Source organism: Sceloporus occidentalis, unplaced genomic scaffold (genome assembly GCF_023333645.1).
Source record: "Sceloporus occidentalis isolate IW3139 unplaced genomic scaffold, rSceOcc1.0.p SCAF_6, whole genome shotgun sequence".
Lineage (NCBI taxonomy): Eukaryota > Metazoa > Chordata > Lepidosauria > Squamata > Phrynosomatidae > Sceloporus > Sceloporus occidentalis.
In genome coordinates this window covers 106,413,961-106,430,057 of record NW_028316986.1, presented here as the reverse complement: position 1 = coordinate 106,430,057, position 16,097 = coordinate 106,413,961, and the positions used below count along the sequence as shown (strand labels likewise).

The 16,097-nt window shown below is 42.4% G+C and overlaps 1 protein-coding gene across 2 annotated transcripts in view; it reads right to left on the bottom strand.

Annotated features, from left to right (window-relative positions):
• Positions 1-513, bottom strand: part of SNX3 (sorting nexin 3) — a 33,693-nt gene extending 33,180 nt beyond the window's left edge. Inside the window, exon 1 of one of the 2 annotated variants that reach the window (XM_089530630.1) lies at positions 183-513. In XM_089530630.1, the coding sequence (XP_089386756.1) occupies positions 183-332 (150 nt within the window). In that variant the 5' untranslated portion in view covers positions 333-513. Of the gene's footprint in view, positions 1-170 lie in introns of both variants that reach the window. The other variant, XM_089530629.1, reaches the window with a different exon arrangement.
• Between the last annotated feature and the right edge of the window lie 15,584 nt (positions 514-16,097).

Here is a 16,097-nt window from a genome sequence, read left to right as displayed (position 1 = left end):
TCCGAGGGCGGCCGTGGCAGAAGCCCTTCTCTGAGCAAACCTCGCCAAGGGAGCCCCGTGTCGGAAACGGCTTGAAGGCACCCACGAACAACAGCAGCAGCAGCAGCAGCAGCAGCCCCCCGCCAAATGGCGGCGGCGCCCCCTCCTCCGGCTCTCTCTGTGTGCCTCACCTTGACCCTGACCTCGTAGGTGGTGAAGCGCCCCCTGCCGACGCCGACGGTCTGGGGGTTGGCGACGTCGATCTCGAGGAAGTTGCTGGGGGGGCCGTAGGCGTCGTTCAGGTTCTGGGGCTTCGTGATCAGGCGCCGGGTGTCCGCCACCGTCTCCGCCATTGCCCGACCGCCCGACCGACCGACGGAGAACCGCAGAGACAAACCGCCAGAGGGAGGGAGGGAGGGAGGGAGGGGGAGGAATAGCGTCTCTAGGGCCCCCTCAAGAGGCCTCCTCGCGACACAGCCGCCCCACCCCTCCCCTCCCCCAGCTCGCCTTCTTATTCACGGCCGCTACGCTCCGGCCCAAACGCCGCCGCCCCCGCACCGCACGCGCAAAGCATCACGGTCCTTGCAGTCTCCTCAACCTCCCCGGGTTCTCACCAATCGCTCCCAGCGCCCAGAGAGAACTACTCCTCCCGTGATGCACTGCGGTCCATGCGGGCGGACGGGGAGGGGGAGCGAAAAAGGAGCCAGCAATTCCAGCCCGCGAAGAATTTCCTTTAAGGGCCCGCCCGCATGGAAAAGAGGGAGGGGTTCCAATAAAGCTGAAAGGAAGGGGGAATGGAGGAGGCAGACTGCTGCGGAAATAATCCGGTTTCATACCGCTCTAACTGTCCTGGGTCCCTTGCTATGAGGATGTGTGGTGTGGGACCAGAGCTCTCTCTCTCTCTCTCTGACGGAGAAGGCTAAAAGTCTCAGAAAACTACAATTCCCAGGATTCCTTAGCATTGAGCCAATGCAGTTAAAGCGGTCTCAAACTGGGATTATTTCTCCAGTGTTTTTAGGATCCATGCTGTGGAATTCTGGGAATGGTAGTTTGTGGTGGCCCCAGAGCTCTCTCTGACAGAGAAGGCTAAATGTCTCTCAAAACTACAGTTCCCAGGATTCCCTAGCATTGAGCCAGGGCTGTTAAAGCGGTCTCAGACTGGGGTCATTTCCGCAGTGTTGCAGTGATTAAAAAAAGGGAGGCCCCGTGCAGTCAGGCTCCCCTATTAACTCTGGGCAGAAGGCTTGCATGCAGTACCTACAGCCAGCCCTCCGTATCCACAGACTCAGACTCCAATGCTGGGAAATGTTTTTAAAGTATATACATTCCAATACACAAACCTTGGTTTTGCCATTCTGTACAATGGACACCTTTTCACCACACCATTGTACTTATTTATTTATCTATGGTATTTATACCCCGCTCTTCAGCCCTAAAGGCTCTCAGAACAGCTTAGAGATAGTTATTCAGATGGTTCCCTGCCCTCAGGCTTACAGTCTAAAAAGACAGGACACAAAAGGAGAAGGGAATGGTGGTGGGGAAGGGGATCAAGTCCAGTGGTTCTTCTCTCCCTCAGAGGCCTGGACCAAGGCAGATGGACTCGAAGGAGGGCCCTTCCTCTTGCTTTAATAATTTAATTTAGGGTCCAAACAGACAGGCCAAAATAAAGCTGCTTCGGGTCACTTTGGAAGTATGTTGTTTAAATGATGCATGCATCCTAAGAAGCCAGAAACCGTGCCAAAGCTGTGCTCCAATTCTTAGAAGCATGACTTTGGCGGGGACTCCAGCCTCTTAGGACGCATGCATCATTTAAACAGCATACTTCCAAAGAGACCCGAAGCAGCTTTATTTTGGCCTGTCTGTTTAGACCCTTAATTTAATAGGACTTGAGCAGCCATGGATTTTGGTACATATGGGTGTCCTGGAACCAAACCCCAGTGGATATCAAGGGCCCCTGTATAGGACTGCATGGCCTCTGCACCTCCAGGCTTGAGACACACTGTCACCAACACACTGACTGAGGCCATGCCACCATGCTAGACTACCAGCCTTGGCTTAGCAAGCATACTGTGTGTATAAACCAATTCCCTGTTGTCGTTGTTGTTCAGTGCCCTCCAGTTGGCCTTGATTCATGGCAACCCTGTGAATGAGACACTTCCAAGACATACACACTCATCCCTTCCTTAACTGCCCTGCTCAGATCTTGCATGCTCATGGCCATGGCCTCCTTGATTAAGTCTATCCAGCAGTGTGTGGTCTTCCTCTCTTTCTACTGCCTTCATCCTTTCCTAGTATTATTTGGCAATGAGTCACCTATTCTCATGATGTGTCCAAAGCATGAGAACCTTAATTTAGTCATCTTGACTCCCAGGGAGATTTCAGTCTTCAGAACCCATTAGTTTGTCTTTTTTTGGCCATCCATGGTATCCAGAGAGCTCTTCTCCAGCACCATATCTCAAATTAATTGATTTTCTTCCTATTGGCTTTCCTCACTGTCCAGCTGTCACACCTATATATGGTGATGGGGAATACAATAGTTGAACTATCCTCACTTTAGTTCTCAGAGTTATATATTTGCACTTTAGAATCTTCTTTCATAGCTGCCTTTCCAAATCTTAATTTCTTATTTATTGACTACAATTCCCATTCTGATCAATGATTGATCCAAGGTATAGGAAAGTCCCTGGCATTTCCTAAAAGGATTTCAAAGATAATGATGGCTGCCATTCTGGCATCTCATTCTTTTACCCCATTGGTAAGGATACTGTGAGGGATTATTATTTTATTATTATTATTAACCTTTATTTATAAAGCGCTGTAAATTTACACAGCGCTGTACATACCATCTTATTAATTGGACGGTTCCCTGCCCTCAGACTTACAATCTAATGCAGTGGTTTAGTAGTTAAGATGCCAATTCTGACAATTGAAAGATTGGAAGATGGGCAGTTTGAGGCCCGAGTGCTGCATGATGAGGTGAGCTCCTGACACTAGTCCCAGCTTCTGCCAATTTAGCAGTTCAAAAGTATGCAAATGCAAGTAGATAAATAGGTACCACTTCGGTGGGAAGGTAACAGTGTTTGGTGCAGTCATGCTGGCCAGTTCTCGGACAACGCTGGCTCTTCAGCTTAGAAACGAAGATGAGCACCACCCCCTACAATTGGTTATAACTAGACATTCATGTCAAGGGACTACCTTTACTTTTACCCTTAAGGATAGTGTGTGGCTTTGTGTCACTAGTAAATGATTACACAATAACTTGTCTTTTTCTTCTCAACAGTTGTTTTGCTATTATGAAGTAAGGGAAATGTCTGAAAGTGTGCTCCACTAGTCCAGGCATGAGAGAGACCATGGACCAGGAACCAACTGGTACTGTACACCATGCAAGGCTGGGCTGAGGTGTTTGGGTCCTGGAGCAGTTCCAGAACCAGGGCATCCTTTATGCTTGGTTGTACTGCTTGGTAGAGAGAAACACTCACTGCAGCTGGAGTAGATATCTTATTGGTAATGAGGAAGGGTGCATTTCTCCACATCCTTCCAGGCTTTACCCTAGCATGACTGAGTCTGAATTTCACAGCAAGCAAACCTAATGTGTCATCTGTCTCTTCTCTCACTCTGCAGCTGAGACATTAAGCCAAGGTGTCCACCAAATGCTACTAAGCTTCAAGAAGTGAAGTGGGAAAGCTCTTCAGCTCTGCTCTAGCTAGGAGCGGTTCTGTCTTAAACAGCATCACAGTACAAGAAATGTACATGTGTGATGTCAGGAGCAATGTGAAACCTTACCCATTTGTTCCAGTTGGACCACAGAGGAAACACAGAGTTGGAAGAGACCAGAAGGGTCATCCAGTCCATCTCCCTGCCATGAAAGAAGACATATACAATCAAAGCATTCCCAACAGATTGCTATCCACCCTCTTCTTTTAAAACTTCAAAGATGGAGATTCCACCGCTCTCTGAGGCAACGTGTTCCACTGTCAAACAGCTCTTTCCATTAGAAAGTTCTTCCTGTTGTTTAGGACTGTGGAATCTCGTTTCCTGTAGTTTGAATCCATTATTCCATATCCTCATCTCTGGAGCAGCAGAAAACAAGTTTGCTCCTTCTTCTTTATGACATCCTTTCAAATAGTTAATTATGTTTATCATGTCAACTCTTAACTTTTTCTCTTCTAGGCTAAATATACCCAGCTGCCTAAGATGCTCCTTATAGGGCATAGTTTCCATGCCCTTGTTGCCAGAATTACTGTATATACTCATGTTTAAGTCTAGAAATTTTAGTTTAAAAAAGTGACCCAGAAAACATGGGTCGACTTGTCCATGGGTGAATGTAAGTCCTGTACTTCATCTATTATCTAAAAAGGAACCATCTCCTGATGTAAGTAGGGATGCCATATCCTGACGGCCCCCGAAACAAACCCGCTTTTAGGGGGCCCCTGCCTGCCCCAGCCCGGTTCCCTCCCAATTGAGGCCTTTGTCCCAGGCCCAGCCTCCAGGCCGTGCACACTCATGCGGCCATTACCGCGGCCGCTAACGCGGCTGGCCACCCACCCACCTCCTCCTCCTCCTCCATGGCCGCGCCGCGCTGCCCTCCGCCTCCACCGCTCCTCCTCCACCTCCCCCCCAGCGCAGCTGCTGCGCAGCCCGCGGCGCTTGCCTGGGCCACGGCCGGCAGCAGCATGTGCTTGCCCCTTTTGCGCGCTTGCACGCGGGGCTTAAGGGGCAGCGCTCGCCTCCTAAGCCTTCTGGCCAATGGCAGACGAGCAGGGGCTGGCCTAGTTTCCAGCCCCAGTCTGCCATTGGCCAGTGTCAGGAGCCCTGGAGGAGGAGGCAGAGGCAAAGGAGGAGGAGGAGGCAAAGGAGGAGGAGGAGGCAAAGGAGGAGGAGGAGGCAAAGGAGGAGGAAGAGGAGGCAAAGGAGGAGGAAGAGAAGGCAAAAGAGGCGGCAGCGGCGGCAAAGGAGTAAGAGGAGGAGGAGGAGGCAAAGAAGGAGGATAGGCCTCTGGGCCAGGGGGAGGGAAAGGGTTTTTTTTTTTAATTTTTAAATATATACAACCCAGCCTTGGTTTTTTATTTTATTTTATTTTTGTTATTAAATAACAAAGTGTCCTCCATTTTGACCATGTCTAAGAAACATGCATTTATATTAACATTTTTTAAAAAATCATTATTCTTTGGCGTGTCCTCCATTTTAAATAAAATGTGTCCTACATTTGTAAATCTTGTCCTACATTTGTCCCGGTTTGGAGCTCCTGACTTATGGCAACCCTAGATGTAAGGAAAGAATGTCCTGGAAGCACTGACCTCTCTCTATTCTCTCATACATCCAGGCTTCTGTGTAACACAAACAGTTATACCTGCAGGAATGTTGTGAGGTCTTTGGCATCATTTTCATTTGCTTCATCCTTTAGATCTTTTGTTGTATGCCCCTAACTTTTACCAAGGATGTATGCATGGATCATACAAAAATCCATAATTTTGGCCCCAAAACCTGCCTTTGACTTATAAATGAGGTCAACTTATAGTTGAGTATATACAGTATCGGACCTGGTTTTGGATTGTAGTACTGTGTCCATTTATTTGGGAGTAAACTCCATGGAATTCAGTAGGACTTACTTTTGAGTAAATATGCATCTAGTTGAGTGTATCCCATCTTCCAAAGTGGTTCAGTGCTTCTCACAACACTGTGCCCTTTGTCATCCTACTTTGAGAAAATGTTATAGAAATGAAGAAGTACTATTATAGTATAAATAAGGTACACAAATACTAGTTCAATAATCTGCCAAAATGACTGGGAAAAGTCACATTACATTGATTGCACTGTACTAAAAATGGTTGCATGTAATGGCCCTCAGTTACTTGATTTCCAGAATAAACTGTTCATTCACATTCTTCTCTAAAGAATTTGACACCCATTGTGCCCATTCAGCTTCCTTGCAGAGTTTTGAGGAAGGAACATTTAGCTAAAAGCTTTTTCATCAGAACTTTGAAAAACACTGATTCAGATACTGTTACACAAAAACCACTAAATTGTGCAATACTTATTCAGGAAATCAGCACTTTCCTGAGGCAATATACTGCAATATACAATTCTGATACTATTAGTGTGTTAAAATTGGCAAACAAAAGAAAGAAGCCAGTTGAGTATGTACAGAAACAACACATTTTTTAAAAAAAAGACATTATTTTAAGCAAACATAATCTCTATAGATTTTGTTGAAAATGGAGCAGTGTTATCTAAATAAGAATATCTTGCTGAACCCCTTCTGGTGCCAGATTGTAAAAGAGAAATGTCCTTCAGATAAATCCCCACTCAAGCAAGATGACATAGGGGGGATACAGACGGGGAGAAAGGAGCACCGAGACGCTGCCCCTTTCTGCCCCACATGGAGGCCGCAGCAACCAAATGGTGCAGCCTCCAGGAGCTCTGAAAAGAACCCGCTCCCGGTGTGTTCTTTTTAGGGTGCGTGTTAGGTGCCATTGGTGCCCTCACGCACAATGATGACATCTGCGCGGTGCCACACCATTTAGACACTGCATCACACATACGTCATGATGGCCCCCATGTGGATGGGGGCAAGCCATTATGGTGCGGTAGGGCTCAGGAGTGTGCAGACGCTCCGCTCTCCCGAGCCCTAAAATCGGCCCCAGGCCGACGCTTTGCACCAGTCTGTACCAGGCCATAGTTTCCATTTAGATTACTGTAAGACAGAACTTGGAAGTAAAATATTGTAAATATGATGTTACCTGTAAGGTGTTGATTTGTGAGGGGAATGAGGGAGTAATATTGGCCAGCATCCTGTATTGCAGTTACAGATCCATAACCTAGAGTTACTGATCTATAACTCTTCCATATTAATTAACTTTACATAGTCACAATCATGGCACTATTGCCACAATCATAAATGCCCTTCCAAACCTACTTTACTAGGCAGCACCTGCACCAAGAAATTCTGCTCAGCTGATGATCAAGGCACAGCAGGATAAAATTTCCAGCACCTCCCGCCATTGAACAGTCAGAAACAGGACCCCTTGCAGATTATTTTCAGTGTCACTTGATGGTGAGAGGGGTTGGAAACATCCTCCTCCTGCTCCCTGATCACCAGCTGGCCAGTCTTCCATCTCTGGGTGCAGTCTAAGTGGATATGACCAAGAGATGCTACTTAGTAATGCATATATAACAAAGTTGACAATGGAGAATATGAACTGATATGTTTAACAAGTAACATAATGACTGATAATAGCATTAGATTTTTAGAATAATGAGTAGCACTTATACATGAAAATGCTGCTTTGTATGGAAGGCCATTTTCAGGGATCTGAGACCATTTTTATATTTTAAGTGTATTTTTTTAAAATCAAAAAGTAACTCAGGACCAATAGATTAATCAGTTGAGATGACAATAGTATCATTTTTGCTCTTAAGTAAATCCCATTCACTGTCAGTGGGACTTCATCCAAGTAAGTATGTATAAGATTAGACTTTCAGTTAATTAATTCACGGCCAAACTTTAATAAATAAATCTGAGACATGAGGATTCTCTTGTTTATTATTATTATTACTATTATTATTATTATTATAGCCTACAAAGAAATGGAATGAGAAATAAAACATTAATTACAGTATTAACTTTCCTTCTAATAATAACACTTTATATTTATAATGTTAAGCAGGCAGCTAGATATTTTCCTCCACATGTTTCTTCATCCAAAGAGACTTCTGGGGAGGATGATGTGAGGGATGGAGTTGTTGGGGAGATGGGAATCCTTCAATAAGGATTTGGACTCTGCCTTTAGCACAAACACAATATAGGAGTAATCAGACCTTTTAAAAAGCAGCAGCAAAACTGAGGCCAGAATAGAGCAAGACAAAAACAAGCAATGAATTAAAGTTAAAATCACTCCAATAATAATAATAATAATAATAATAATAATAAATGTTATTTCTATTTCCTGCTTTTTCCTTCGGATTTCTTGCTGAAATGTAGTGGAAAGGGGCCAGGCTGTCCTCTAAGAACAGGAAGCTGGACTAGATGAGCCTTTGGTGATTCAGCAGGGCTTTTGCAACATTGTTGTTGTTGGTTGTGTGCCTTCAAGTTGTTTCCAATTTATGTCAACCCTAAGGCAAACCTATCATGGGGTTTCTTCAGAGGGGTTTTGCCATTGCTATCCTCTCAGACTGAAAGGGTATAACTTGCCCAGGGTCACCCGTTGGGATTTGAACCCTGATCTTCAGAGTCCTAGTCCAATTTTCAAACCATTACATCAAACTGGCTCTTTTGCATCATTACATGTAAAAACATTGGTGTAGAAGCAGCCATTTTTGCCTTCTCCAGGTCCAGGTATAGATGATGCCTCAGCTGAAATGGAGTGACAGCACTTTTATCGATCAAATCCTGAAGCAAAGCTGGGTCCAGAACATTTGCAAGGTACAAAGCTATTTAATAGTGGTTTGGAGTATCACCACATCTCAAATAGGCTGTATCTCACTTTAGCTTTCTTTGACCGATGACAATCCCATCTATCAATTGTTAGCTGATTAGTCCTCATTTAGCTCTTTGAAGGCCCACGTTTCCAAATACTGTTTCAGAGCCAATATGTATCCATGGTACTAAAAGCACACATATTAGTAAATTATGTTCTGCCAAATGGACAGCATTCCAGATATCTACCCTTTTCCATCTAAAACTGCTATCTCATCCTCTTATTTTGTTTTTTGTAATGGACATAGACATGGACATAAGAGGACATCTAGTCACAGGGCTTAAGAGCAGTTTGTTCAGAGCTTTTCACATATTCCAGTAATGCTGAATAACAATCATATATGCAAAATCAGTGTAATTATCCCCATGTTGTTGTTGTGAGCTGCCCTGAGTCGGTTCCATGGATGAGACATCTCCAAGAATCCCTATCCTCCACTGCCCTGCCCAGATCCTGCAAACACCTGCCCATAACCCCCCTGATTGAGTCTATCCATCTGGTTTGTGGTCTTCCTCTCTTTCTTCTGCCCTCTACCTTTCCTAGCATTATTGTTTTTTCTAGTGATCCATGCCTTCTCATTATGTGGCCAAAGTACAATAGTCTCAACTTGATCATCTTTGATTCCAAGGAGAGCCCTAGTCTGATCTGTTCAGGAACCCATTTGTTTGTCTTCTTGGCTGTCCATGGTATCATCCTAAGTACTTACTTCCACAGCACCACATTTCAAATGAATTGGTTTTCTTTCTGTCTGCTTCCTTCACTATCCAGCTCTCACATCCATACATGATAACTGGAAATACAATAGCCTGAACGATTCTGACTCTAGTGCTCAGTTGTATGTCTTTGCTCTTCGGTATCTTTTACAGTTCTTTCATAGCTGCTCTTCCCATTCCTGGTCTTCTTCTTATTTCTTGACTGCAGTCTCCATTCTGGTCAATTTTTGATCCCAGATATGGGAATTCTTTAACAATTTCAATTTCTTAATTGTCTAGATTGAATCTGGGTATTTCTTCTGTGGTCATTATTTTTGTTTTCTTTATGTTCAGCATCAGACCTGACTTTGCACTTTCATCTTTGACCCTTTTTTTTAACTGTTCCAGTTCCTGGATGTCTTCTGCTAATATTACAGTGTCGTCTGCATATCTTAGGTTGTTAATGTTGTTTCCTCCTATCTTCACTCCTTCTTTTTCTGATTTAAATTCTGCTTTTCTTATGATGTTTCCAACATATAAGTTAAACAAGTAAGGTGATAGGATGCAGCCTTGCCTGTTTTATTGAGTGTATTTTATATGACATTGTCATTTTAATCTTGTAGTTGTTTATTGTTGTAATTCTGCCTCGATCCTCAGGGAGAGGCAGGAAATATAAATAAAAATTATTATTATCATTATTATTAATTAGCTTACACATTGTAAACTGCTTAGGGAGTTCTTAAGTGCACTGATGATCGGTATAGAAATGTACTTGCTATTAGTTTTGCTACACCTGCTATTTACTTTTGCATACCTGGTACCTACAATTACTAACTGTATGGAAGGCATGGCTTATAGTTGGGTCCCAAGAGAATGTGGCTCCCCCCTTGAGTTAATACTGATGTGAAATCAGCAACTTCCTGATCTGTCAGTCAGCCTCTACGAAACTGCAAAACAAACACGAGTGCTGTGTGTGCGTGCGTGCGTGTGTGTGTATGTGTGTGTGTGCATGCGCCTTCAATTCATCTGTTGACTTATGGTGACTTTTTGAATTTTACAGGGTTTCCTAAGGCAAGGAATGCTTAGAGGTGATTTTACCAGTTCTTTCCTCTGAAATATCATAGCTCTCATCTATTAAACAAGAATCTCTCTCTCCCAATTTTCCTGTTAGGAAACTATGGTGAAGACTTACAGTAATTTTTGTTTACATATACACAGGCTGAGTAGTTACAAATCAAAGATTATGAGAAAGCAATATTTATTCTACCCTTTATGAGCCATCAAGCCAGCCAGAGATCTCTTGGTTCCTACCCTCTACATAGGCAGGGTTCACAAACAGACGTTGAGATAAATGCAAAAATGACAGGCCCTCATTAGACATTCAGAAACCAACTATAATTTAGCATAATCTAACAGGCCATGAAATAATTTGAAAGAAAATATGATTTCTCTTTGCTTGAAAGAACCACAGGGCCCATAAATAGATTATTTTCATGTATCGATTGTTGGGGGGAGCAATAGTAACAATATGTATGCTCACGTCTTGTTCATAGGTCGATACAGAAACAAACACAGCATGCCATAAATAAATTTAACTCATATTTGATATTTGTGACAATGCTTTTCATCATTCTTCCCTCCTTCTCCTTTATTGGTGCTATAATCATTCAGCTGGATTAGGTATGCTTATATTGTTTCCCCAGATGCCCAATTAAAAACCTGGTGTTTGCAACTGAAAAAGATGGACTTGAATTGTGGAGAAGGTAATTTAAAATAAATGCAGATCACTTTTTACTGTAGAAGCTTCATAGCTATATTTAGCATGAATCTTGTCTCATGTAAATTCCCAGGTACTGTGATTGGAGCCATGCCCCAGGTTCATTTCAACCACTGGGAGAGGAGGTACAAGATGCAGTGTTTGCTCTTCATTCAGCATGCAGTAATGTGCAGTTTTGTTGATGCCATGTGGAAAGACGAAGATGTTAATCGCACACAAATGCACAGTTTTTAGCCTGCTGGATTGCAGATCAAAAGGTTAAAGAGAGGATTTATTAAGAATGAGTAGTGACAACTTAAATAAATCAGATGTTTTTGCCGAAGATTACGCTGTGATTTTCTCCAATTATTCCTGACATTTCACCCATTCATATCGTGATGAGAGTTAATAATGCAAAGAGGGGGGAAAGACTCTTGTCTCCTTGTTTATTCATTGTTCTCAAGGAGCTAAGCTGTTTATAAAGAGAAGTTATTTGTTATTTAAATCACTTTTACTGAAGTTGTTTATTTCCTTGTTTGAGTTTCTAAAAATATTGCTTCCAACAATTGCAATGCCTTTTTGAGATGCCTGTTCAATTCATAGTGATTTGCACTGGAATTCTTTGTTAAATGGGCCCAGGTGTTGCTGTATTTAACAATCTAAAGTGAGTTGAAACCCACCAAAGCTTTAAAAGGGACAGAAAAAAGGAAATGGTTTCTGAAAACTCATAAAGAAGTTATTTGAGATTATTTTTAACAATGCAGTCATATAGACACTAAACTAGAATTAATGGGTTTACGGTTCACTTCAGAGTGGATATGCATAGGAGTATACTGAAAATTATATACATGTAGCACAATATTTTTTAAGGGTTCTGTAAGTCACAAAAGAGTCTTGTCACATAAAAATATATTGCTTCCTGACAGAATCATACATGACAACACTTGGATACTATTTATCCTATTAAATGAAACAGATGCATAGAATAGAGCAAAGATTAATCTCTTCAACTCAATCTGATGGTTTACCCCAGAGTTTAAGAGCTGTTTCAGACAATGGAAAATCAGAAAAGAAGCACTGTACTGGTGTTGTCTTCATCTGTGGGCGCACCTTCAAGACAGGTGCTTATGCCATTGCATTTAAAATAGCAGAATCCTGTGGCATACTGCAAGTGAGCATACTGGTAGTGGCCAGTTGGACAGACAGGCTGCACAGACTGGCTATTAAGGCCAGCCTGGGGGCGGACTTGGGGGGTGGTGTTCACACATCACACACCCAAACTCCATCTCCAGGCTGGTGTGAGGACGCACACAGCACCACACGACAGGCAGTGTCATGGTGCTCCCCTGGCGCTGTGTCTAGATGATGCAGTACCACAGGTGTGCTTAAAAGCCACAGTGCTGGAAGCTATGGTGCCCTTTCTGCAGCGCAGAAAGGAAATGCTTTTTGCGGCTCCTTTTTGCACCATGGAAAGGCAAGATCAGGGCCTCTGCATGTGGTTGTCGCAGCCTCAATCTGGTTCTAAAAGAGGAGGCCTGTATGGCCCCAAAGTCTCAGTGTGACCAGTGTTCAAATCCCTACTCTTAAAATTTCAAGTGGGATATTATCACTCCCTGGTGACTTACCCAATTGTAACTGCGTGATTAAACTTTGCACTTTAGCTTCTGAAACAGGAGCTCACATGCCGGTAAATTATTTCTGTCATCTAATTTATCATAGACCCCAAGTTGGTCAGCAGTAAAAATAACACTGAAAAAGGATTCCCAAGTAAATGCAGAAATATAATAGTCCAACCTAGGGTTGGATTTTGGGGAACTATTTTCCAAAATGCACTTGAGTCCTGTGACTTAGAGGCACAAATCAAACATAGGCAAATTTCAATCTGGGCTTGTCTCTTTTTTCTCTTTAATTAAGATTTTATATTTCTTCTTCAGGATAAACCACTTTTCAGGATTATAATGAAATTGCTCTGTCTATAAAACTGTTGTCTGTCAACACGTATTTTCTTCCTATTGATACACTCTTGATCAAAACATGTTTTAGATATATGCTTTACTCAGCCAGAGAAATCTGCTGGATGACCTTGCATAAGTCACACTCTCTTAGCCTAAGAAGAAGGTAATGGCAAACCTCCTCTGAATAAATCTCATCAAGGAAACCCTAGGATAAGGTTGTGATAAGTCTGAAACAACTTGTAGGCATATAACATATGTTATATGCCTACAGGTCGTTTCAGACTTATCACAACCCTATCCTAGGGTTTCCTTGATGAGGTTTCTGGTACATGAAATGCACTACACTATATCTGAGACTATAAGGTAGGAATGAAAAGAAGAGCACTACTGGACAAGACCAAAGACCTGTCTAGTTAGTATTCTATCCATATAGTAGTGGCCAGTTGGACAGACAGGCTGCACAGACTGGCTATTAAGGCCAGCCTGGGGGCGGACTTGGGGGGTGGTGTTCACACATCACACACCCCAACTCCATCTCCAGGCTGGTGTGAGGACGCAAATTAAAAGAATCTAGGTAACACTTTTGCTGTCAAAAGCAAACTGGTTTGCCAATAGGCTATCCTACCAACTGAATGTCAAGCCTCTGTGTTACTTTTGTCCGTGTCTGATGTGTGTAATTGAATATTCTGTAGCCACAATTAAGCATTATGTATGCACTCTGCCATACATAGACTAGCAGAAAGGGACAGGACAGAAATTCCAAAGAAGTCAGTCAGGCAAAAAAGAATGTAATGGTAGGACACGGTTGTTGGGGATCTACTGATATATAAAATTACCATTTTAATGTAGAAAATAGGCCGGATGTGTATTAGTTAATATTCTCAATCGTATGGTCAAGGAAGGGTTTTCTGACCAATTTCTTAGGCACAAGCAAGTGCAGGGGAGCTGTTTGCAGTCTTTACATCCATATAAAAGAAAGGACAATAGAGTGGACAAGGGGCTAATTATACACCAAATAAAAAGGGGAAAACAGGGAGCTTAAGGCCTGTATTGATGTATTACAGCCTGAATGATTTCTTTTATGGGTTTAATTCCAACTGTGCTTCTTAGTTCACTGGTATGTCTAAACAAAATGCTGCAACTGATGTGATAGCAACGTGACAAAAGTATCCTCAGATCTCAGATATTAGTCTGTCAGTTCATATGAGGTTGGCAGGCAGGGACGCAGGAGCCATATTTAATAAAACAATAACTCTTACAATATTAGGAAAGGATAGTAGTGCTGCTGTCATGCCAAATGCATTTATAAGTATTCAATGCAATAACATTTTGTTGCTGTGTGCCTTCAAGACATTTTCAACTTATAGCAATCCTAAGGCAAACCTATCATGGAGTTTTCTAGGGCTGAGAGAGTGTGACTCACCCAAGGTCAACCAGTGGGCTTCCATGGCTGAGCAGGGACTCAGACTCTGATCTCCAGATTTATAGTCCAGTGCTCAAACCACTACTCCACGTTGGCTCCTAATACAGTCACATTTTAGACAACATTTTTTAAAAAATAGACATTTTTTAAGAACATGTCTAAAACAAATAACATTTTATACAATGTTATAAAAATATTTTTTTTAAAAAAAATGAACGAAAGATTAATGAATGTTGCCAGTGGATCTTCCAGACAGAGTGCACCTCCTCTTCATCACTGCATATCAATTGCATATTCCACCCGAAACTATAAGAAAGGAAAGGAGAGCTGCAAACTGAAGGTGCCATCATCTGTGTCTCCTGTCAAATTTCATGGATACGACCCGCTACGTGATTTCATGGCAAAAATATTTTTTGGAAGCATCCCATAGATACTGCAAGGAATTTGTTTATTAGTGACATAAGGCAATAAATCCTGTTTATTTGAATCAACAGTATTCCCAGGTGCACAACCTCTTTTGGTGCACGAGGATAAAATGAGAATTTATTTCATTCATGGGGTGAAAGACTAAGGGTGCATTACACTTCCGAAAGAATGGCACCACTTTAAGTGTTGGAATTCCATCCTGTGGAATACTGGGATTTGTAGTTATACATGGTCTTTTAACCTTCTCTAGCAAAGAGTGCTGGTTTCTCAAAAAACTAAAAATCCCAGGATTCTGTAGAATGGAGCCATGGCGGTTAAAGTGGTGTCAAACTGCATTATTTCTGCAGTATAAATGAACCGTGAATTACTTGGGTCTACCTCTGTAGAATCTGGTTCCATGGAGTCTTGCTTCAAATGCTCTGGTTATATCCCTATACAAAAGAATCTTGTGTTGTTTTCAGTTATTACAGCACTGTCAGGGTGATGAGACGTCCTCCTTTTCCAGGACACATCCTACATTTCAACCTTCTGTCCAAGAGGAATTTGAACATGTCCTCCATTTTGAGCATGACTGAGAAGCATGGATGTATGTGTTTTTAGCTTTAATTTTGCAACGGCCTCCACTTTTCCTGGATGTTTTCCATTTTGCGGTACCTTGTCCTCCTTTGCGGTTATGACATCTGGTCAGTGGCCCCACTGTGCAAGTGAGACAAATGCGAGAGTCTATTTTGCATGTGGAAAGAGATGAAAATGTTAATGACTTAGGCTTCATCTACACTGCATCATTAATGCAGTTTGGCACCACTTTAACAGCCATAGCCCTGTGCTATGGAATTCTGGGAACGGTACTTCTGTGAGAAATTTAGCCATCTCTGTCAGAGGGCTGTGGTACCACTACACACTACAGTTCCCAGGATTCCATAGTATTGTGCCATGCCCATGGCTGTTAAAGTGGTGTCAAACTGGATTATTACTGCAGTGCGTAGGCAGCCCAAGCTCTGTCTGCAGTGCAGAAATAATCCAGGTTGATGCCACTTTAATCACCATGGCTCAGTGCAATGGAATTATGGAACCTGTAGCTCTGTGAGACATTTATCCTTCTGCTTGAGAGAGTTCTGGTGCCAGAACACACTACAACTGTCTATATGGAGCATGTGTATTGCCTTTTAACCTTCCATTATATTTTAAATGTAATTTTTATATTGTTTTTAGGTGATTTTAACTGTTATAAAATTTAATACAATGCTTTTTTAAATCTGCGAGCCGCCTTGGGTCCCTTTGGGGAGAAAGGCGACATATAAATGAAATAAATAAATAAATACAATTCCCAGGATTCCTTGACACTGAGCCAGGGCAGTTAAACCTGTCTCAAAAATGAATTATTTCTGCAGT